Source organism: Oreochromis niloticus, linkage group LG1 (assembly GCF_001858045.2).
Source record: "Oreochromis niloticus isolate F11D_XX linkage group LG1, O_niloticus_UMD_NMBU, whole genome shotgun sequence".
NCBI lineage: Eukaryota > Metazoa > Chordata > Actinopteri > Cichliformes > Cichlidae > Oreochromis > Oreochromis niloticus.
Window position 1 is genome coordinate 26,341,586 of NC_031965.2, and position 25,108 is coordinate 26,366,693.

At 38.3% G+C, this 25,108-nt stretch overlaps 1 protein-coding gene across 1 annotated transcript in view; it reads right to left on the reverse strand.

Moving 5' to 3' along the window:
* The window catches only part of ush2a (Usher syndrome 2A (autosomal recessive, mild)), a 208,171-nt gene that overhangs the window by 95,235 nt on the left and 87,828 nt on the right, over positions 1 to 25,108 (reverse strand). The window contains 17 exon segments of the mRNA XM_025907082.1: positions 1,533 to 1,688; positions 3,054 to 3,201; positions 4,597 to 4,754; positions 7,892 to 8,039; positions 8,165 to 8,327; positions 13,758 to 13,917; positions 14,752 to 14,837; positions 15,128 to 15,203; positions 16,105 to 16,242; positions 17,674 to 17,862; positions 19,472 to 19,552; positions 20,179 to 20,403; positions 20,885 to 21,164; positions 21,278 to 21,408; positions 21,844 to 22,032; positions 22,400 to 22,501; positions 23,382 to 23,508. Of these exon segments, the coding sequence (XP_025762867.1) occupies positions 1,533 to 1,688; positions 3,054 to 3,201; positions 4,597 to 4,754; positions 7,892 to 8,039; positions 8,165 to 8,327; positions 13,758 to 13,917; positions 14,752 to 14,837; positions 15,128 to 15,203; positions 16,105 to 16,242; positions 17,674 to 17,862; positions 19,472 to 19,552; positions 20,179 to 20,403; positions 20,885 to 21,164; positions 21,278 to 21,408; positions 21,844 to 22,032; positions 22,400 to 22,501; positions 23,382 to 23,508 (2,557 nt within the window).

Sequence of the window (25,108 nt, forward strand, 5' to 3'; positions counted from 1 at the left end):
CTTATGCCTTTGTTTTGAACTTGAACAGGAGAACTTTCCTAAGTCTGTCTTTTGTTGTTGTCTCACTAAGACATGGGTGTGGTATGTGCAAGGGTGTACATATTCACCCTTTTGATAACATTAGCTAAAGTGGTAAAATGTGTGTTTATAGGTGTGTGTGTGTGTGTGTGTGTGTGTGTTTGTATGTGTGTGTGCATGTTACAATTATCTCCAGACTGCTCTGATCAGCTTTGACATTTATCAGTATGCACAATCAGTCTCTATTCTACACGATTACAAATACAAACACACACACACACACACACACACACAGGCTGTGTAAATCAGAAATATGTTTTCACACCATTAAGTCAAGTCAATGATGTGTATGTCGACTCCAGTGAATAATTGTTTTTTTTCCTTTGCAGAGCCAGCTATAAAAATAAACCTTTCCAGTTCACAAGAACAGCAATTAAAATCAAAGTAATGTTAAAAATATCGCCACAGTTCATGTTTTGTGTGTGGCGTGAGAAACAAATCTATTAGAACAGTCATTTAATTAAGACCTTAGAAAAATTTCAATACCACAGTCATACTATTATCATCATTTTTTTATAAGGAAGCAAACTGCTGTTTCTGAGAATACAATGGAAATTTTAATTATATATTGTAAATTTTAATTTATTGTAGATCAACTGTGACTTAAATTAAAGGATTAAATAATTTCAAAATGCAAAAAATGATAAAGAAAACCCCATAAAGCATTATTGAGAAAATAAATAATGTTTAATAATTTGGTAAAAATAGCAGGGATGTTGAAAGCAATGAGAAAACTGCACCTATGAGAATCTACCTTTGATAGTTTCAGCCTTTTTTAAATAGACAATACAGACAGTGGGCAGGAAAGCAGGGAGAGAGTAGGGACAATGATACTCAGTTAATGGTCTGAAGTGGACTCAAACTCAGGCAGTTCAAGTCTCTAAACCAGGGGTGGGGAATTCCAGGCCTCAAGGGCCGGTGTCCTGCAGGTTTTAGACTTGATCCAACACAGCTAATTTAAATGGCTACATTTCCTCTTCAACATGTCTTGAAGTTCTCCAGAGGCTTGGTAATGAACTAATCATTTGATTCCAGTGTGTTGACCCAGGGTGATATCTAAAACCTGCAGGACACTGGCCCTTGAGGCCTGGAGTTCCCTCACCCCTGCTCTGAACTATACCTCACCAGGCAGTGGCATTCGCTATATGAGTTTCTTGCTCAAAGGAGTGACACAGTTCTTTGGTGCCCCTGCTTAAGTTTGCTGATCTAGCATAGCATAGCAAGTTCAGTTTTTTTGTGTAACCAGCTAAGAGCAGGCAGGAACAATCAGTTTACTCAAGAACGATGTAAACTGAAGCAATGAAGAGCACCTGTTGGATAAACCTTTAGAACCTTGCAATGCTTTCTTTTGATGGATGATCATGATATTTGAAACTATGACACAGTGAAAAAATTATGCAGTTCTAGTAATCATCAAATTAATAATGGTAAGAAAGTCTTTGGAGTGTGAGTACCTGCTGGCAGTGTGGTAACACTGAGTGGCAGGCTCTCAATACAACCCTGTGTATTACAACCTCTGATCCAGAAGCTGTAGCTAGTGTAAGGCTGCAGGTCAGTCACAGACAACCAGACGCCTGCTGCTGTACCTCCATCCAATGCACCATCACCATCTAAGAGACAGAGAAAGAAAGACATGTAAGGTCTTAGGCCAAGCAATGTATAGCTAAAGATAATGAAAAACAGTGAATGTTTTTTTATTAGTGTTACCACAGTAAAGGCAGAAAAGTGACTTGTACGAGATGCATACAACAAGAAAGAAAAAGGAAAGAGGAATGAGAGAGAGGTCGCGAGAGAGAAAAAACCCCACTGAGATTAACTTGAGAGTAATCGAAAGAGAGAGGTCTCCATATTGAGGTTATGCAAGGATAGTCAAAGAAAAGGGATCAGAAAATTATAGTAAGCAAGCCTATCCAATATATTTATACAGACACACCCACACACGCGTAATTCTGTGTGGATTGATGAAGGCCGTTTGTATCAAAGAAACAGGAGGTTATGGGTAACTAGAGCGAAACACTGTCTCTTTTCCTTCCACACCGCTTCTATCCTTCTCTCCACTCATCTGTTGGGTTCTCTGTGAGGCATAGATCAAAGTGCCTGACAGTGAGTGTGTATGACAGGGAGAGACTTTGTGAATATGCGTAACTAAAAAAATGAGAGTATGCGTGTTCTCTTTTCTCGCCATGTCCAGTCTATCTGTTGCTTTTGTTGTCTCCCCGCGGTATTGCTGCTCCTCATATCTTACATTGTTTTTACTGTCTTTTCTAATCCATCTATGGAAATATGAGCTTCTCATCTCCCTTTTTTCTTTATACTATTATTGAATTGCAACTTGACTTTGTTCCTCTTTCTATCTTCATACCACTTTTATAGTCTATACTCCCATGTCATTTCCTCTCAAATCATTGACACAGTATCAAAAAGAAACAACAACTTGTCATTTCTATGCTACTGTATACTGATTACTTCTTGATTACTTCCCCATTACATGGCTGACTTTCAGTGCAAGCTGACTTTGTGAGTGAGAAGTGTGGTTATGTATTCTAACTTGCATTTGTACTGACATGTCCATTTCTATCTATGGACATCTGGTCTTGATAAAAAGGCTTTACGTCCTTGTAAAGCCTTTTTGACCCTACCCCACCCCTCCAAAAACATTTGACAGTCTCAAAATTAGTAATAATAATATTAAATAATATGGATTCTATCAGAAAAGTGCAGATATGTCTACACAATAGGCAGAGTCTCAAGCAAAACGGATATGTTACTATCTATATGTTACTTTTTACCCCAGTAGGAATGATTGTGTATTATTAACATTTCCATGCTTTATTCAGAAAATGAGGCTTTCACATTTTACAGCTTCCACAGTTGTGATGTGAATGTTTTATAGATAAAGTCGGGTTTGTTGCCTGGTGAATACTATATGAGAAGTGTGCATGTGTAAAGATAAAGATGTAGCTTTTCGCTGTTACCTTTGCTTTTGTAGTATATTGTGTAGCTAAGGTTCCCATTGGCTCTAGGAGGGGCTGTCCAATGTGCTCTGAGAGATCTTGAACTCTGATTGGCCAGCTCCAACAGTATAGGGCCTTCTGGGGCCATCTCTAATGTATGCACATCCACCTTAGAAGAACACAGATATCAAAATGCATAGAAGAATACAGATATGTGGCATTTTTATCACAGCTCCACTAACACTCATTCTTCCAACAGCTATTGGAGAAATACAAAAAACTGAAAATAATGCATCCCTCAGTCTGATACAACCTGTCTGAAATGTTAAAACTAAGCATTTTCAGATGAAACCACTCTACACAAGTGGCCGGCATTATCTCGGCCACCATTTTTCCATCCTCTTTCATCATTACAGTCTTCTTCTGTCTCATTTCTTCCTGTCTGACTCTCCTCTGCTGCCTTCGATTCCCTTCCACCTCATCTCTCACTTTGCTCTGGCCATTTACTCTGTCCTCATCATTTACTCTTTTTGCCTGAAATTCCCTTCTTCTCCGACTCCTTTTCTCCTTTTCCTGCCCATCTTCCTCTTCTCCACTTCATCCTGTTTCACCCTCCCTCACCTTCCCACCCTCCTCTTCTCTTTTTCTGCCAGGTCAGCGGTTCTCCTGGTGTTTGACTAAACATGGCATCTGTATTGGAAAAATGCCCCAAAATATGGCCTGTCGTCAGAGGCGTCGTTGAAAATGAAGTGGCATTTCCTACCAAATGTCATCGTGGCCACGCCAACCCTCGTTATTGAGCCGAGAGAATCGATCACCTTTATGACGCCCAATGACACACACGTACACACAGACACACGTGTGTGCAGGCATTCCCACATATGATTTTGTGCATTAGTTACAGCGCTAATGAAACTCATGAAAATAATTCATGCATAATTTTATAAAACTTTTGCTACGCTGAAGATGACGGGTGTATTTGACAAAAATTTAATGTTGTGTTTTGTGTTTCATACTTTTGGTAGAAACTACAATTCGTGTTGAAAAATACTCTGCTGTGTCATGTCATGGTTCCCATTCATGGTCTCCGTGGTACTCACCAGTTTTTAGTTGTTTCTTGTTTTATTTTCTGCTTGTGCCTTCTGTGTTCAACTGTCTCTATCATCTTAATTAGTGTTCATATTTCAGTGATAGTTGTTGGACTTTTTACTTTAAAGTTCAGTTTTCTCATGTTTCTAGCTGTGGTTTACTTCCTGCTTTTGTTTCTGCTTCTTCCCACATAGTTTAATTAATTCCACCTCTCATCACCAATCTCCCCTATATGTTTATATACAGTCCTGTTTTTCCCTTTGTCTTTGTCAGAGCATCACATCCGGTTTTGGTTTCCAACTTTGCCTACTTCCATATCCTGGATATAAATCTTTCTCAAGTATCTCATAAAAATAAGTTCAACGGCCAATATTCGGTCAGTAACACCAACAACACAATTATTTATAAGGCATTACTATATGACAAAGCACCTTACAGTTTGTTACACTATGCTTAATAACACAGACTGACTGACCATCGGTCCCTTGCCACAGCCCTGTGCTGTGCAGGCCTGCAGCCTGAGTACATGCCGGCTCCAAGGAGAGAGTCCCTCCACCAAGAAGAACCTCTGGGAGGAACTGGTGTTTAAAATGAGAACTCCATCCAGCCAGAGACCGTAGCTAGTTATAATACCTGGGAAAAGAACACATCTGATTAGAACATGCATGTGAGACAGAATAAAAATAAAAATAGGAAAAAATGTCTCAGGCAACAACAGAACTGACATTTCTTAACAATCCTTAGTATTTATTACAATAAAAGAAGTCTACTGAACATGGAATTCCCACTCCCTGTCACATTCTGCTCCCATCCCCTGCCCTGAATAACCTCTGACCAAGAACAACGATTTTGACAGTGATGTTAAGTATCACAACTAATCATAACCATTACACGCCTTCTTCGAGATAATTTCCTGTAGGTTTTCAGAAGATAGTTATACTGAGAAAGTTTTACACTCTGTTTGGATTGGTCACTCATATGCAATAATACTGCATCCATAGTGTGAGGCATTACAATCATAAAGAGAGCTTTACTATGACGGGATGCAGTCTGGGTCACTGGATTACAATGCAAATGAAAACTGACTTAGGGGCTGCAGACCTGCCAGTCAGGTAGAGTGATCCAATGATAGAAACAGCACTGAAATGACAAATGTAACCATGAGTGTTAGGAGGATAAAAGCCCTAAGAAGGACAGTTGTACTACGATGAACGGGCGCACACACACACACAAATAAGGGCGCAAATAGGTGTGCACACTCTAACCTGCACACAGACAAACTGCACATATGTAGTTTGTACACATGTATCCATACCCACACACACACCAGCACAATCATTACATTACATTACATCCACCTAATAAAAAAATGAAACAGTAAGGTGCCAAATGTGCTTTTCCTTAATAAAAATGCATACAGGGGGCTCAAAAGATCAGCGCTAAGAACTAAGAGTCTATTCTGCTTTAATCATGTGTGGGTTTTATTATTGCTCAATACAGATATACACACCTATCAGGAAAACGAAGACACGAAAAAACCCACGGACACAAGCTACATCTGGGGAGCTCTTAATGTGGCCAATCACATGCATGTGAGAGCGTGCGCATATGTGCGCGGACATCTGTATGTGCTTGTGTGTGTGAATAAGCCCATATCAGTATAGGCTGTAATAAAGACAGGTTGGGAAATGAAGCAGCGAATGCATAACAGGCTTATTTCCCCTCTTTGTCTGCGTGTTGCCCCGACCTAATCCCCGAGAGGATTATCCCCCACAAATCCCTGCGGAATTGGGGAGAAGGGGGGAGAAAGAGAGAGAGGAAGAAGAGAGAAAGAGAAAATAACATAGGATCTCACTCTTCTGGAACCCATCACCATCATCATCGTGGTTGTTGCCATCCATTTGTATAAAAAAAGGAGTCAGTGAGGAAAAACGTACTGAGCTCTTCTTCTTTTCTGAGCAAAAATTAAAGCTTTTTAAGCACGAGATAATCGGGTAATCATGATTAAGTGTTTCCCTTGTTATAAATTTCTGTCATCAGCTGAGAAAAGCTTTAAGTAATTTATCCAGGCTAATATGCTCACACATCACAGGGTTTATGGTGCAAAATGCACTCGTGTGGCATTAAGCGTAAAACACACACGATTCACATTCCACACACACACATTATGGAATTACACATACTTTAACGAGCATGACAGTAACATTTGATAATATGTGGTAGTGTGTGTGGTATGTCAAGAGACTGTGAAATGGGAGGGGATCAAGGGGTTTTCTTCGCTTAATTAATTTGGTTTCATAAGATATACTATTTGTTGATATAGTCCTTGAGATTATCGAAAAATACATCATTTTCAGTGCACCATGTCATACATAATGTTACTTAAACTTACTGTATTTTCATGGCTATTTAACTACTTACCTTTAAGAGTTGTATTAAAACAGATGAGTTCATTTCAAAGCAAACATCTGCTGACTTGACATTTGTGTATTCAGAAATCAAGATAAACTGTTTAAAAAAGGAGGGGCAGTGTCTTTTACAGTAACTACTAACGCATTTCATAATGCATTTCACGTCTTTGGGAGTATTTCTGTGCTTTTATCACAGAAAGCATTTTAGCTTATGGTGATTAATGTGTATTGTCATTGGAACACACAACAACAATTACGATATCAGGAAAAGGCAAAAGAGATGCAACGCAGCTCCTTGAGCAGTTCACAAGAAGGAATATAGATGATACTTCTTAACCCCTGCACACTGGGATGCCCCATGTTTCTTTTCTACCTACAGGTGAAATCTGCATTCTGTCCCTAGAATGAAACATGCATTGATTTTTGATTTATAGGATGTGGGACGATGAAAACAGAATCAAACTGAAACAATTACAAATGTAAAGAAAACGAAATACAAATATATATATATATTTCCCTTTCAGAAGATTATATCAGTCTTTTGCAAATTTTGATTACGAGTATTTCAGCGAGAATCACACTAATAGAATACGGATCACTCATTGCCTTTTCTAAATAAACCATACAGCTAATGTAGTTATGCTGTACAGTACAGGAACTCCTTTTTTGATCACTTTAACTCTCTGAATTCAGTTTTAAATAAACATGTTAGACTCTTAAAATACACTTTTTACCCAGATTTTAACTGGGGACAGGTGAAGAAGACAAAGGTGAGAAGAGGAAAGAGTAGAGGAGCAGAGAAAACCGAGAGAGAAAGGCAATCACAGCGAGTCTACGCTCTTTCAGCCTGCAGTTCTCTCTTTAGTCAAAAGGGAGCACTTTTCATCCACTTAAAGGAGCTTGGTGAAGCGCTGTCCTCTCCCTCTCGGTCTCTATTAGTCTCGATCTCAAATTGTTTGTTCTCTCACCCTGTCTCTGTCTCTTTCTCCTTTCTTTATGAGTCCTTTGTGCTCTCTCTTTTTAGTTCCTCTTTCTGTTTCCCTCTTCTTCATCTCTACTCCTGCAGATTCATCTGATTCCTCTCACTCACATGTAAATGATCTTCTGTTTCACGGTAACATGAACAGCCTCCTTGAAACACGGATAAACCGTTATATCTGTATTTATGTCATAGACACAGGGTTATGGTAAATAGCATCACATTTAATCAGTTCTTCAGGTCAATTAATATCACATGCTGTTATCATCATGACATTCTTCTTCTTCTTCCACTTCACTCAGTGCTCATGTTATTCTTGATAAGAATTTATTTTAAAAAATCAATGGTTTGTATTTTTGTGTAGGTGTGTACCCTCTCACCATTCGGAGTGTCAGGAGGAGTCCAGCTGACATTGAGCGCATTGGGGGACAAAGGAGTGACCAGTGGTGCAGGGACATTTTCGGGGGTGCTCTCTTCAGTCTGAGCCTGGCTTGGTGGACTTAAAGTACATCCACCACCTGTACAAGCCTGCCATTCACACACACACACACGCACACACATACACATGCACACACATAAACAATAACATCAGAATGAATATGATGATACAAATTAACAAATTGAAAGTCAAAATTAAGGCGCAATGGACTTACAGCTACTGTGATGGTGTAAAGAGTTCCAGGGGTTAGGCTGCGGAGCGTGTAGTCTTCAAAAACTTCAGAGCTGTTATAGGCTAGCACAGGCTCTCCACTGTCATGAGACAGGAAGATCAAATAAAACTCCAAAACACCATTTATCTTAGAGGGATGTGACCACCTAGAAATGAAGAGAAAAATAAACATAAATTCGACCTTTCACTTTTCTGCTTTTCAAAAATCCTAGTGTGACAACTTTACTGTAGCTCAGTGGAAAACACTTTTAATATGACTATACTTATAATTCAGCCAGTGCCCAGTTATTTCCTACTAATCATTTACTTATGTTTTTTTCCCTATTTTCCTAAAATCTAATATAGTTTAGGACTTTTTACATACATATTTTAAACATTAGACTTCGTTGCATCACTTCTTTGCTTAACTTGTATTTTTTCATTGTGTTGCAAAAACCTGGTACTTTAAATATATAGAAGTATTGACTTTTGTTAACATCTGATCAAAACATATTACATTTTGGTTTTTCACAAATTGATGCATGCTCAATCATCCAGGTAAGGAAATGTCCAAAAGTTGATTCTGTTCGCTACGAAAACGCTACGTTCTGATAAACAATTTGTGAAAAACTTTTAGAGTTTTTCACAAATGAAACTAAACTGCAACCCTCCCCCTTTAGTGCCTGGTAACAAACATTAAACATGAAGATCAAGGACCTCTTGAATCATCTTGACTGTCTGTTAGCATCTTATAATGCCTGTTTTTTAAATAAATAATAGTATTTGATTTGTAAACTTGTATAAATATATGTTTGGCATTTTTTTTAACTTTGATGGTCAGGATAGTAGGAGACAAGAAAGCAAGGAGAGAGTGGGGGTAATAGCACATGGGTAACATCCTGGGGAGGACTTGAACCCGGGCCCCTGCAGTAAGCCTTTGTCATATGGCTTGCCTGCTCGACCAGGTGAGCAATGTCAAACTTTATGAATACATTAACAATAAGTGCACAATGCTAGAATTAAGACATCAAGATTAAAATAAGACGTGAAAAAGGAGTGAAATGTGTGTGTGTGTGTACGTCTGTGGCAGTCCGGACTGAAACAGACTGCTCTGAGTATCTGCATGTCAGTGTCTGCCTTCATCACCATGTTTCTTCTGTCAGCTGAAGTAAACACAGTGCAGTGGTAGGCTTCCTTACATGTGCACAGAGGCACGCACACACACATACAGCACACTGCACACACAGTTTCCTTCAACAGTCAGGCTGAGGTGTCTCCTTTTCTATATTTAGAACAGGAAGGTCATCCCCAGCAAAGAGGAGAAAAGAAAGACCAGATATAGCATTAGGAAATCAAGACATGTCAACTATCTAGGGCAAACTGCTTTAAAAAGGGGGCCAATGTGAAAGAGCACAACTCAGGAAAATATATTTGTATAATTACTGCTATACTTTTGTTGGACTGTTTTCTTTTATCACATTTAAGAGGTTCAAGTTTGAACACTAATGACCAAAAAGATGTGATGTGGTTGGATTCTGCAACATAAATGAGATGTTCGATCTTTACAATGATTTTGTTCAAAAAAGATAAAATCTTATTTGCCACAATGTTTTATTTTTTATTTTTTTGCAAACTCAAATATACTAAATTAAATCTGTTTTAAGCTTCCAGTGAAGTGTGTTCACTATTACAAATTTTATAACTAAAAATCCCTCTCATAAGATATTTGATAACTTTTCTAACATTTTCTGAAGTATGAAGTAAAAAAAAAAAGGTCATAAAAAAGGAGCACTAAAATACACTTTATAAATTGTCCTGCAATTCTTACAAATCCCTGAAGGCAGCACAACCCCACAACCCACCTGGCATGGTCGCGAAGGGAGGCCATTTTAAAAAGTGATGGATTCCTTTCTTGGGTCCTCCCATTAAAAGCCATTTTTTGAATGACTGATGAGTGTGTGTTAGCACACAATTAGCCACTGTGGCTAATCTATCACATTTATTATAAGATTTATATGCTGTCGATTGGCAGCGTGATATATGTCCACTTTTGAAAAACTGAATCAAAGGGGAATTGTAATAATCTGTATAATAATTCACTATGGTAATGGTTTTAAAAGTGCGTTTTGAAAGTAGTGTGAAAAAGCCAGGTGCCCTCTCAGCATGTTAAAGTTAAAAGCAAACATTTGAGATGATGAAGGTTTGAGTTCACTGTTAACCTGCCTGCTGCACTTTTGTTCTCTTGCATATTTCCTTTTGCTCTCTAAAATGTACAAGCAACACAACAACATCAACTACAGAGAATTTTACAGTGGGATCGGACCTTTTTTGGGTCCTCAGAAGGACGTCATTACATGTTTTTATGTATCGGCTTCTTCCAATATCAGTACTCGTGTGTGTGACCACACTTATCTTTGAACATGCTCATTTTGAGCTTATCTGCATAAACTTTTTGGAACTTAGTGGCAATATTTGTTTGCCAAAAGTCTTTCTGGTACTTCATGCTATAGTAGGTGTTTCAAAGATACACAAATACTTCGAAATATACACACACACAACAGAAAATGACTCCCGTCACAATCTGTCCATCAATGAATTCACTTCAGATTGTTTCAGAATGTTTTATCAGGTTCTTTTCATTTGTTACTTGTGCATATCTGACAGTATACGTATTCATATGATCCTATGTCTGCTTGGTTGTGTATGAATGTGTATGAGTCAGGCAGTGTTTGGTGAGGGCAGGATATAAATCTGCTGATACTGTCTTGTTTGCCTCCAGCAGCCTTCTTCAACCTTTCTCACAGTCTCTCACCCTTCTCTTCACCTATCCCATTTTCTTTAAGACATTTTTTCTCTGTATTTTTTTAAACAACCGAAAAAAAAAAATATCTTTCATCCTCTTTACTATTTCTTTACATTTTTTCCTAGCTATCTTACTTTTCTCACAGACGCAATAGAGTAATATTGACTAGGTATGATCTCTCAACCTTTGCCTATTACCAATGTGCTAACAAGGCAATATACAGCCTTCCCACACCTAGTGAATATGTTGATCAAAAGCATTTTAAAGGCTCAGGAAATGAAACAATACACTCCCCCGCTCTATACAGGAATGCTGTGGCGGTCAATTCATTCTGTCAGGTAATTTAATTTTCCTTTTCAACAGTAAACCTGTATAAATTACCTGGACCTGTAGTTATACAGGTTCACGATAATATTTTGTAAGAAATCTTTTTGGAATGCATTTTTATTTTAAAAAACAAAAACAATGCTAAACAATCAAATACAAGCATATGATGCCAACGGCACCTCAGTTTACTGACTAACATGTTTCTCCAGGTTTCTCTGATTTTGGCTTGATCTTCTTACCAAAGTGCTTCTAGGATTACTGTGGCAGTGGTGAATATTAGCTCGCTGGTTTCAGTGATACCGATTGTGGGGATGGTGTGTAGAGCAGTGTTTACATCTGCAAGCATCTCGTCTGATGGAACTCTGTCAGTGAGTTGGGGTAGTAATAGATCATTTGGTAGCATGTCTAACTTGAGTCTGGAAACAATCATCATCAGCTTAGTAGATGCGTTTGTCGTTGTAAGGGGCTAGTTTAGTTCCACTGTTCTCTTCTACCAAGGTTTGGCTCATCATTTCCATACTGTTCATTATTGTTCCCTTTGTACTCTAGCTGCTTTGACTGAGCATTAGAAGCTGTAAACCTGAAACTGGAAAAGGGGACCCAGCAGACTCCAGGTACAACATTAGAGGTTTCTGATGTGAAAAAAGAGTGCAATCCTAGGAACAGCTAAGATACTGCACAAAACATTCAAACTCTCAGGCCACTTGTAGAAGACCCTAGCTTGAGGAACACATACATACACCACTCCGGGGCTGAGAGCGAGATTAATAAACATTGATATATATATATAAACATATAGTATATCAAACAGAAATTTAAAAAACATTCTGTCTTCAAAACTAGGGCAATTAGTCACCGTACTACCTAAACACTCGCAACCTATTGTTAGAAGGAGTGTTTATGCAACTCAGTGGGAAACATGCTCCTGACCCAGCTTTTTTAAAGGTGCTGCTGGCATCAAAATTAAAATTAGCAGGAAAAGAAATGCAAAATCTGTTTAAAATTTTTATTTTTATTTTTTGTAATATTTAGCCAGTGTATCAGTGACTTGAGCTCATTCAGCTCATGATCCATAGCAATTCATGGGTTACAGTAATGTGCAAAGTACAGACAGAAAGACAGAAAGAAAGTTTTTCTTGCCACTGGTTCGCTGCATTGCACAAAATAATAAGAATTAGAGTAAATCCATTGGCAAACACTTATATCCAGGACAAATTAATCTCTTTCGCAACCAAACCAAAGTGTTTAGGACTATTATGACTAGAAGTTCAGAAGCAATTAAGGCCACAAAAAGCTTGAAAATATGTGAACCCTTTAGCATGTCATAGCATTGACCATATTACTGACGTTAACACAATGTTGAAAGGAGGGCTCCAACCAACTAGTAGGACCACTGCCTCCATGATCATTACCTGCAAGGCCATTATTATCAGCAATAAACAGGATACAAGTGGCATGCAACATATATGGTAAAGAGATATTTCAAGCTATGGAATAATTTTGAATTTCATAAAATTTGTTGTTTGCCCTTTTGTGCTTACAAAATTTGAAAACATAGAAAATCTTATTTTAACTGCTGCTAAATGGTTTGAATTGAATATTGTTCAGTACATCAGGAGCCAGAATTTGGTGAAACTGTAAGTAGTGGAAGGTATTCTTTGAAAATAGAAAATTACCAGTAAAACAACAAATATGACCTTGACCTTGAGCACAGTTTGGATAAAGATCCATTAAATGATCATTTTAAATAAGTTTCACTTAATTTGGACCAATATTTTAGGAGGAATAGTGATTCATGTGAATATAAAAAAGTGCTTGTACAATGACAATTATGACCATGATCTTGAGCACAATTTTGGTTAAAGTCCATTTAGGTAATCTTTGTGTAAGTTTGATGAAACCTATATTCCAGGAAGAGTAGCAATTCTGTGGACAGACAAATGTATGGGCAACACCATAGAACAAGATTTTTCTGCTGGATTAATTAAAAATAAATATATGGCTTAAGTGATTTGCAAATTATAGCATGTTTTACTTTTTTGGGCACAGGACAGCATAATCATGACTAAGGTCAGGGCCCTGCATGCATATGAGTAGTAATGTATTTTTTCTGCTGTGAATAACGCTAATGGCTCACACACTTTCACACACATATACAGAAAAACTGGGAACATTATAAAAAAAGTACAGAGATCTATCTTCCCTTGTCACCTCCCTCTAATGGTGAAAGGTCAAGCGTAGAAGAATATTCTGCATGGTAAACACAACTGCAGAAGGTCACTGACTCTCTCTTGCTCAGTCTCTCTCTGTCCTTGTATACTGCCCAGGCAAAACTTATAAAATACAAATAAAGGTTTTATACATTTTGAATAATGTAAAAAATGTGAGTGCACCCTAGTTCTATGCGTATGTATACTTAGATATTACCATCATATACTAATACGCTTGTGTGTGTATGTGTACTTACTCTACAAAAATAGTTCGAGAGTCTAGCGGGGTAAGAGTTGGTGCCTGCAGAGGTCCAGGAGGAAGCTGTGAAGTCAGCATTGTAACTTGTGAACTGTTGGTGCAACCCACTGAAGTGCATGCACTCAATATCAGGACATGAGCGGTGTATACACCAAGACCTGCAACACAAATGCACACACCCAAAAAGTGAAAGAGAGAAGCGATAGTTCAGTCAAAACGATTAACTTGTGTTGCACCTACAACCACCAAATTCTCTCTTTTTATCAGAAATACTCCTCTTCCCCGACTGTATCTTCACTGTTCTTTCTCTTTAAGCATCTTTCTTTGTTTCAAACCTATTCTCCATTTACCATCTTTTGTAATCGCACTCTGTGTTACACATTCAATTCTTCCACATAATGTATAATTACTATATCCATAATCCTTCCAATCACTGTGAACATCAGACACTGTGCATTATTAACCCAGCAGGGATGATATGTGCTCTCATGCCTTCATTAACCTAGAAAGACACACATTGCTGGGCAGTGAAGCTGTATAGGATGAGTGTCCTGTTCATGTGTTTGCATGTATGTTTATGCACATTTCTGCATTCCATGTGTATATGTGTAATGTATTAATGTGTGTGTCTATCTGGCGCATGGAGCAGCACTCTGCTCTCAGTGGTGTGACATGTGTTTCATACCTTATTTAGATCTCTTTAGTGAGAGCCTTCAAAGCAAATTGTGTGTATGCACGTGCGCTAATGTTTAGTTTTCTTTGTTTCTCTGCTGCTTCATTTTCATGTGTGTGTGTGTTTAGCCATCTTTTTCAAAGTGCTATTCCCTTGGTGAGGACTCAGACACTCTTCCTGCTTTCAAATGCTAATCCTCCACTCCATTTTGCCTTTCTTCAGTCTTCCCCTTCTCTTTACTCCGAGGCCCCATCCCTCTACAGTCACAGTTACGCTGGAGCACGCACACACAACCACACATGCACTCTCTCCTCTTTACCAGTGATGTTGTGTTGTCTGTTTTTCCCTCTGTAGACCATTTGGTTGTTGTGATAGAGGAGGTACTCTGTAATGCCTCCATTGGGCCTATCAGTGGAACAAAAAAGTGAGATGAAAGTAATATTATTATATTGTGTACACTATACCATGTATTGTTTTTGTGCCAAAATCTATATTGGCTGCACATTTATTCAATCTGAGGGAAAAATATAAGCAATGCAGAACCAAATTCTGTTCCTGTTTTACAATACTGTCCATTTACTACTAATTCAGAATGTACTTATTACTTCCTCGCCACTGGTGAAGGTTCTTGAGTTAAATATTAATATGCAGCTTGGAGGTGAGAGAGGACAGGTAAAAACTGTATTTTTTGTTACCTTGCTGGAGGTTCCCAGTTAACATAAAGTGCTGTGGGGGATGAGACTGCAGCTGGAGGAGACACCGCATCAGGAGCTGATGTATAGGAGAATAAAATCAAGTTTTTATGTTAACGCAAACATAGTGATTGGCATAAGGAACTAGAGTAAATATGCATGTAGTACATCTTTTAAGTAACAGTGAAGAAAAACTATGGCAAACCTCAGTTTTATAGAGGTTATCATTCTATATCATCAAATGTCACCGATAAATAATTCAGTAAATTTCATATGGTGTTAGACAGTGACATGGCTTTGGATTACTTTTCAAAAGACTTTCACCAAGAGAGAAAAACGTGAAAATTTTATGATCTCATGTTCACTGATCTCAAATAAGGTGAAGAAAAATGTGCCTGTACTCAAGGATAAGTGAGTAAAAAAAAGTGTCTGTGCTGCATTTGTGTGTGTTTTAAATTAATTCTTTCTCCAGTCTCTCTAACATGTTTCAGTGTCTTAACTCTGTGCTCAGTGAAAATCAATACAGTAATCTGTTTTTTTCTTTAACTTCAGATTGATTTTTGCTGTCTCTGTACTGACCTCTGCCGTCACATTATCTCCCCAACAAGGCCTGTTAGGCCAGTACAGATTAAAGTAACATATAATATAAAAATATGTCTTTTCCTGTTTTACTTTTTCTTTCCTCATGCATGTTTTTATATGACTTAACAAGATGGGAAATAAGCTCTCTTAGCTTTTTACTTTTTACGCTCTCTTTTGAATCCTCCTTTCTTGTGCCAGCACTCCTCTTCCTTTTTCATATGCTATGTATCTCATGCAGGAAACGGGTTGAACATATCTAAGTGTGTTTAGAAGTCTGTGCGCTCTGTGTCTCTGTGCATAAAGAGTCATACATTTCTTCTACTGGTAAGGACACTGACACTGAAGTTCTGTTCATAGGTGCACGAATCTATGAAAGTTTGCATGTGTTTGTTGCTTACCTTCCTCTGGGGTTGTGAGACTCCATCTCAAATCATTATCACCATTGTCGTTATGAAGGCTCTCAGTGCAACCAACAGGAGTACAGGCACTCACGGTGACAATGTACCGAGTAGATGGAGTGAGACCCGACAGCACACCTTAAGAGGAGCATATAAATGTCAATGAATAAGGTTTACAGATTACACCGTTTAAAAAAGAATAACTTTGTAGAATACACACTCAATTTTCTTAACTCAGCTGCATGTAAGAATGCATACTTGCAGTGTACATACACATACACTATGGGTATAGAGTATTGCTCGACACTAGCCCTGAAAGATTGTAAAAATATCCTTTGTAAGTCCTTTGTGACAAATCAGGCCCTTTTGTATCCTTTACTTAAGTCTTTATCAACAAGCAGCAACAGCACAATTTAAATGCTTTACTTGTATCTATGGGCTGCTGTTGCTAAGCAAATCTACTGTGCTTGGCAAACAGAGAGAGTCTATTCTAATTGTAAAGCTTCAGCCGTCTCTCTTTGGATGTTTTTTGTCCTCACCGTCTTGGCCCTCTCCACCCTTCTCTGTATTTTCTAAGTCACCCTCTCTTCTCTTCCACCCCCTCCCAAGTCTCCCCACCGTTGTGTCCAATCACGCTGCACTTGTCTCTCTTTTTCACTCTCCCTTACTGTTACCCATGTCTTTTAATTCAATTAGGGGCCAGGGCCCCACTCGGCTGCCATTACACCCTCATTTGCTTTTCTGTGTTTTTTAGCCATTGGTGTAATTCTGCAGTCAGGTGTTGAGGCCATCATAAATTAAGAAGAAGCCTTATCAGGGTGGACTTAATGTCTGGCAAAGAGAGGGGGAGTGAATGAGAAGCAGCGAGAGAGACACTGAGAAAGACTGAGACAGAGAGCTCATCTTCATATTTGCCTAGAGACATGGCGAAGTGGATGAGAGGGGGGACGAATAGCAGCAGCGGACGCAGACATCATCATCATCATAAAAGATGAAGTGGGGAAAGATCGAAAAGTGAGCAACAGCTAGAGAGAGAGAAAAAGGAGCAATGCCAGGGTATGACATCATTGGGGTAGTCCTGAGTGTCTTATTCCAAATGGAGACAGTCTCCTAAACCTGGGGACTTGCCAAGGAGAAATTAACAGGGTTGGCCAGGACAGTGAGTACACGCACTAGTATGTTTTGTCTGAAATACAAATCTGAAAAAGGAAGAAAGTAAGCAAAGGAGACATTGTGAATGCTTTTTTAGTAAAGGCTAAAATGTAAAGGACAACAGGTGCAATAAGGCAAACAGAACTAAAGCTAAATTTACCTGTACGTTAAGTGATGTCTATTGTTTGTTGTTTTAAGTTTGATTGTTGAGTGTAAGTGCTCAAAAGAATGCAGTTTAACATCCAGTGTTAAACTGGATGTTAAACTGCAGTAAAAAGTTGTGCAACATAGTGCACATAGTGAGTAAAACTGCAAAGATCAAAGGATGACATACTTTTGTGGAGGTGTAGAGCTTAAATAAATTTAAAAATGTGTCATTATATTTATGACTACAATGGTTTTTGTGCATTTTTTTACCTGTGAAGTTTCCATTAGCCAGGAATGTGGCTCTGACAGGTGGTAGTTCTCGGTAGTCTCTGTTGTAGGCCTTTAGCTCATATCTGTCAATCAGTCCCCTTATGTCACCAGCGGGTGGCACCCATCTCACCTTGGCACTGTAGGCGGTTAAACTCTGAACCTTTATTGGAGGTGGTACAGATGTAGGTACTTGAAAGGCCAAAAGGAAGAGAGATGCAAAATGAGACTGTGTAGGGAAAAAAAATCCCATGGTATTAAAAGAAACAAAACAATCACATACAACAGTTAAACTTAACAAAATACATCGTAAGAAGAATTTAAAAAAAAAGAAATACAGGAATTAGATCAGGGCAAACAAATGTCAAAATAAAATCTAAACAGGAAAATATACATGAAAAAATATGCACGAAAAGCAAAACAACAAGATGGGCGGACATGAGAATAAAGAAAAAGCATTCCCCATCTCTCTGTGTTTTAATAGGCCCAGTAAATCATACCTCGCCATTAGCATAAATAGTATTTATGAGAGTAGTAACTTTTTCAGCGCTGATTTAATACAGCCAGCCATTCATTCTGGGCTATATTTCACAGCAATCAGCCTCCCTCTTTCTCTCTAACACTCCCCTTATTTCTCTCTCTGATACCCTCAGCAGCTCTGGTGGCCCAACTCCCATCCCACTTCCCTCCTCTGCATTACAATCACCTTCATTTTCTGTCACCAGTCATCTTTCCATCTTCTGTACAAACTTTTAAAATAGTCAAACAACTGAAATTATAGATACATTCTTACACACCATAAGGCTCACACATCCTTCGGTATCTGAAAATGTATGTTCCACATATCATTCGTATCTTTAATATCACTTAATGAGGCCAGCTGTGCTGGATATTGGGCTACTTATTTATTTTATTTTGGGCTGTATGTTTTATTTTGTGTAAACCTTTAGTTATTTTGTGTTATTAAGTTCTTGTTTCTTTTCTACTTTCACCTTTATTCACCAATTTTGCCATTTTCACGCATTCTTATTTGTATGTATCCTTTTCTTTCTCCCTTTAATATTAACTCACCCTGCATATCTCTTCATCTCCTTGCATTTTCTCACTTTTCTTTTAATTCATTTATGACTCTTTGCTCTTCCCTTCTCCTGCTTTTCCACTTAGTCCTTGCCCTCAATCCCCAGCTCTCTCTTAATTTCTTAATGTTTTTTAGCACTTCCTCCCTCCTGATCCTCCATTCCTCTTTCTGGTCATAGCATGGTGTACCGAGACCTACCAGTGTATTGTTCACTACTAACGAGCAGCTTTATATTACACAAGGGACCACACAGGCCATTCTGGGTTAACAGCCTTTTACTGTGATGCCCTTTATAGAGGCCTTATCAATCTCTCATACCATCAGGCACATGTAATATCACTCACTGGCTTTGGATTACTCACATACTGTACAACATAGCAGTGGTTTTACAGCCAAAATCTCTCAAGATCAAAGACTTATTCTACTGAACAAAGTACAACAAAGTGAACATACAGTAACACACCCCTCCGTGCTGAACATGAAAATCAGTGTTAGAAAATTAAGCTTCTGTTTCAGACTGTCAGGGAAAATTTTAACATTTTGCAAGTACCTTTGTCATTGGAATATAATTCAAAGACAGAACTCATTGAACAAACTAAAATACTATAGCAGATACTACGTTTAAAGGACTCTGTTATATTCTATAACTGAACTTGTAGAGTTGGGGTGTTTGGATGCATTTTATTGCTAACATCTGCAAACATATCAGCATGACGATTTTACCTTTGCCTCGGCTGCGTCCTCTTTCCCAAGGTCCGGCTGCCCAGCCTCCTGCAGCCAAGGCCACAAACCTGTACAAGTACTCTTAAAATATATGTGTATATGTGTTTTCATACACAGGAAAAGGGGTTAGGGATAGGGGGAGAAAAAAACAGAGGCAAGGCAAAACTGTCTTAGTCAAAACTGTGTTTGACAAAAAGTGCACTAAAAGTATAACATGTTCTTAAAGCTAATGTGATGTAATTTCCAGCTGTAAATTCTATTTGAACTTCTTGGATGGTTAGCTTGTATTCATCTCTGTGTCAGTAATATAATGTTGCAGCACAGTAATATCCCCAGTGTAAGCTTTAATCAGAGAACATGATGATGTAAAAGCAATTACTACTAATTAGAGTGAGCTGCTAACATGGTATAGCTGGAAGCTGTGCCTCAAAGTCATAAAAATAGGTTTTCATGTATCAAGCAACTATACAGTGACAAAAAAGCAACGAACCTTTGAATGAAAAGAACACTGTGGCAAAGCTTTTTCAATGTGACAAACTCAACAATGAAATATGTTATAAAATAGAACCTCAATATCTCTACTGGTAACTTAGTACTTAAAAACTCTCATAATTCTTGTTTTTTTAATGCATTCCCTGAAGATTGAGCACCCCTAAAAATGTAATGCTGACACTATACCAATGTATATGTATACTGTGCAGTGTTACCAGTGAAAGGCTGTAGATTATAATCTGTGGCTTGAGTCTTTTTTCCACTGTACACCAGGACTGAATCGTTTCCTCTGCAGTTGTACCGGCTTTCGCTGGTAGGACAACCATCTAAGTAGACTCTGACAGAACGGCGTGAGGCAACAGAGAGATTAACACTCTGGCTGATAGAAGAGTTTCTGTTACCACTTCTTATAGTAAGATCCTTTAAACACCCTCCTAGACCTGTGAAAGGTAAGAAAAGGAAACATAGAGGAGAAAGAGAGTATAAAAAGTAGAAGTAAAAGTGAGAAGGAATCTTTATTATATCAGGGAAATTGCATTTTCCATTTTTTTACATGTCAAATGGGATTTCCCGACTCATATAATTATGCCACAGGTTTACTGATGCAGAATTTACAATGCTCTTAAATTTTAGTCAAATGTTAGCAAATTGTATGATTGCTATGACTCAAAGTGAATTAATTTAGTGATTCTTCTGCTACACAGAAGAGCAGGCAAGTTATAACTGCAAATAAATGTACTCTAACTTGTGCAACTCAAAAGAAAGCCAAAACAATGAGCTCATAAACATGTAAATACTATGCTTGATGAGATTCAAGGAACTGTATAGGAGACTGTAGCTAAATGAGACATTTTTCTTGGTTTGGCACTTGCCACTTTAATGAGCGACATGCAAATACTACCTCAGTGCATGTTATCTCACCATGTTTGTGACTTCGCCTGTCTAGAGCAGAATGTATGAGCTCTGGTGGCACGCCCCCCAAATATAATGGTGAATCAACTCTCAGCGTCACTGCTCCTCCCATTCCCCTTGCTTCCTCCGCCCAGTCATTGACGGCAGCTGAGATAAGCGAGCCACGTTTTGCCAATGACAGTTGTTTCCAGTCTCCATCGCAGTAGCTAAGCCCCACCCACATGCTGAGTTCAATCACATGACCTTCAGAGGAGAGAATGAAGGACAAGAGACCAGCTTCCAGCTCCACCTTAAAAAATATAAACCAGTAAAGAAAATGTCACAAGGTAAAGTCTGTCATTAGATTCATTTGAGTATTTTTTAGCATTATTACGATAATTTCAAACGTGTCTCTGCTTTTACCAGCATAAAGTCTTCAGTTTGTGTGTTGTATGTGAAGAGCAACAGCGCATTCAGCTGATCGGTCCTAAAGTCCATAGAAATGTCAAAGATCTGTCCTCCGGTAAATACACCTGAGTCTAATTCCAAGTAACCTGAAAGCAGGAAGAGGAAAAGTGTCAGTTTTACCAGCAGAACATGAGTCAAATTTAAAACGTGCAAAAGGTATTTAAATTTCCCGTCATCTATTCATAAGTGACAGACGAAAGACTGTATGAGCAGGCCTTTTCAGACAGCAGTAATGGAGGAAATGTACACTAATGAACCTGATCTTTCACACAGAGGCCAATTAACTTATCATCATATTTATCAACATGAAACAAACTCATTACCACCAACATCAGCAGCAAGCATCTTAATAAGATATGTTGTGTTGACAGTGCATTAGGAGCACTAAAACGAGTGTAAAGTTGTATCTGAACACATATTTGCACAGCACCAAGCACTTCATCCTCATTCTAACTGATACGCTGCTACATCACGTGATTTTCAACATAGCAGTAAACAATTTTTGCACTTTACAGTCCTACCATGACCCAGAAAATGGGCTCCATCCACAGTTTGAAGAGGACATCCCTCCCAGCTTTCATACACTGCAACTTTCTTTGTGGCTTTTGCCCAGTCAAGAATTTGCCATTCCTCTGAGGGGCTGTCGGAAATCTTAAAACTCACATCTCTGAGGCAACCAGAGAAGCGCTTTCGCACAAGTTTGGCATCTCCTGGTGAGACAAGCAAAAACAAAAGTCATAAGATTACATTAAAAATGTTTGCTTCTTACTTCCAATCAAAGACTATTCAACATTTTGAGGCACAAGGTCAAATAAGGGATTATCATGAGGAAGAAGACACAGTATTTGTGCCTGAATATGAGCTCAACTCTCAATCAGACCCAGAAACCTCTAGTCATCTTACAGTATACCTCGCTAAATTATACATCAGGAAGGCAGAAAACATGCATATAATCCAGTGGCCACATGAAAGAGTTTAATATGTATTTAAAAATACTTTTTGAAGTATACAAAGTATATATCAGACCAGAAAAAACACAGAAATCAATTTATAAGTAAAATCTAGGTGAAAACCAACCTGAATCCTGTCTTAGTAGAATAAAATTTTCTGGCAGCCCTCCAATGAATACCCCCATGTTCTCACCAATCATTGTGCTACCACTTAAAGCTGTTGCACTTCCTGATGGTGGAGAAAATAAGAAGCAAAAGTGAGGAAGTGGAGAATAAAAAGAATGCATAATATTATATTATTATATTGAATCATTTAGGACACAAAAGCACAGGGGGAACACTGAAATATATGGAAAGAAAATGTAGATGTAGCTCTCATATAAGGGGAGCATATAAGGTAAAAACAGATTTTGCACAATTCTAATGAGTTTTAAAGTCAATATTTGGTGCAACCATTTTTATTCTTCAGGTCTTTGCTGACTTTCAGAGACTGTTCCTCTGCTATAGATATATATATATAGATAGATAGATAGATTTTCCTTCTTTTGTCCTCCACTTGTCCAGTTTCCTCAGAATTTTTAAGAAGCCACGCCAAGTTTTCAGCTAATAGCTTTTCGTAAATAACTTTGTTGTTACAAAAATAAATGAATGTGAATGAATGCATATTTGCAACAGCCTGCTAGTAACAAAAGGCCTAAAGATAGATTTAATCTTTTTTTAAATAAAATTTCTCTCATCTGTAAACCCAACATTATTTCATCACTTGATTGGGTGTGCTTTCTATAACTGAAATATTCATAGATCAGTGCTAAGTGGCTTAACAGACAAGCAAAAAGCATTGCTGTGAAACTGGTTAGTAACACACGATACAGTAATATTTTTGTTATCATACACAGACTGGGTGGAATTAACCTGGATAATATCTCCTAGTCAGGGTGGGGGGATTTACAGTACATATACATAGAAAAACACAGACAATCAACATCAGTCTCACAAGATTCACATCCAAATATATGTATGTAGATAAGCATATTACACTCACATACACTCACACACCCACACACGGAGCAGGTACACACAGTGGTCAGTATGAATACAAGGAGAGTTACCTCTGTATTGATCGTTTACAACGATTGTTCCCACGGCCCCTTGCCTCGTTGCTCTAATACTATGCCATTGTCCATCATTGTAGCGGCGCCCTCCATCACCCTGTATGCTCACAGCCACCGCTGAACCCTACACACATAAGCACAAGCACGCATGAAACCCATGACAAAAGCACAAACTTAAGCACATATGAACTGATGGTGTGAGGATATCCACTGACTTACATTTTTTTCCAAACCATCACAGATCAGTTAACACAACCTAAGATCACTGGCTCAAAAGACACAGATCGAGCTATAATAAAACACGCTAATGTGGTATATTTTTAGATTATAACTTGTATACATTTCGAAAAAAGTTTAAAAATCAAGGATCAGCGATACCAATCACACACAGACACACATCTTCAAAAGGACACAAACATGCACATATAACCATCAAAGTGTTGTTACAAGGCTTTTTGCTACCTATTAATTATGACATCATTGTTGTGATCAGCTTTTAGCAAGCAGCCAAAGAGTAATGTAGTAAAAGAAAAGTACGGGTAGATGCACACATCTACACAGACGCACACGTGGTGATGAAGATTTAATGATGAGATCAATAAATGTATGAATGCCAAAGTATATCAGACTCTGACATCTTTACTATCTTTGCTAGACAGCTCTACTTAAGACAATGGGGGAGGAGTCTATTTACTTGATTTTTTTGAAACTCCTAACGCACGCACACACACACACATACACACACATACATACACAAACACACACACACACACACACACACACACACACACACAACCATACCCATAACAACCACCTGCCTGACGAATAGTAGAATAGTAGTGGAAGCAATTGGCCCTCAACTCTTCTGGAAAGTAATATTGAGATAAATTTATAAATAACATTTGATTTAAGCTGTTTTTACTGAAAAGCACTGATATTTTATATGGTGAGGAAATGTATAGGATCAGACAATATGTGTGCTAAAAGCAAACAGTTTGATGAAACAAAGGTCTGGTGATGAGGTGGTGTCATCCTTTGATTGGTGCTGTACTCAAATGATTTGTGTGTGTCCACTGTTGGATGCCCCAATGCCCAATCTCTTTAATATACGGTATGTGATAGAAGAAGTCAACACACACACACATAATATAAAGCACTTATCCAAAGTGCTGCATCTGTGACTTTCCCGCAAATACTTGGCAGCTTATAACTCAATATGAGCATGAAGTTTTGGTGTGTTTATGTGTGTTCTGAATACATGTGAGAGACAGACAGAATGAAAAGGAAATGTGTGTGGGGTGTGTGTGCATGTGTGGCCATCTCTCAACAGAGAGACGGAGGCGACAAAGGATGAAGTGGTTTGTCACTTCTACATCAGATGACATTTAGATCTGTGTTTAAACTTTCTCAGTGTCCTCATGTCAGTCAAGTCTTCACACATTAAAACTGGCATTTAACCTTTTTTTAAGAACAGATGGAACAAACGGTCAAAGAAAGCCTCACACAATTGTGTCATCTCAAGTTCAAGTCTGATGGTCGTTTGCTGTAAGTACAAGCAAACCTGCCCTTTCAATCTTGCTACCTCACCACTAAGGAGTGCATTTGTGGGGAGAATAAAGTTTGACCTGAAGACAAGTCGAGTTTTTGTCTTTTTCCTTTAGTCACCATCTGATCAAAACAGGGTTTATCTGGATGTGCTGCACCTCAGAGATGACTTGTGGGGC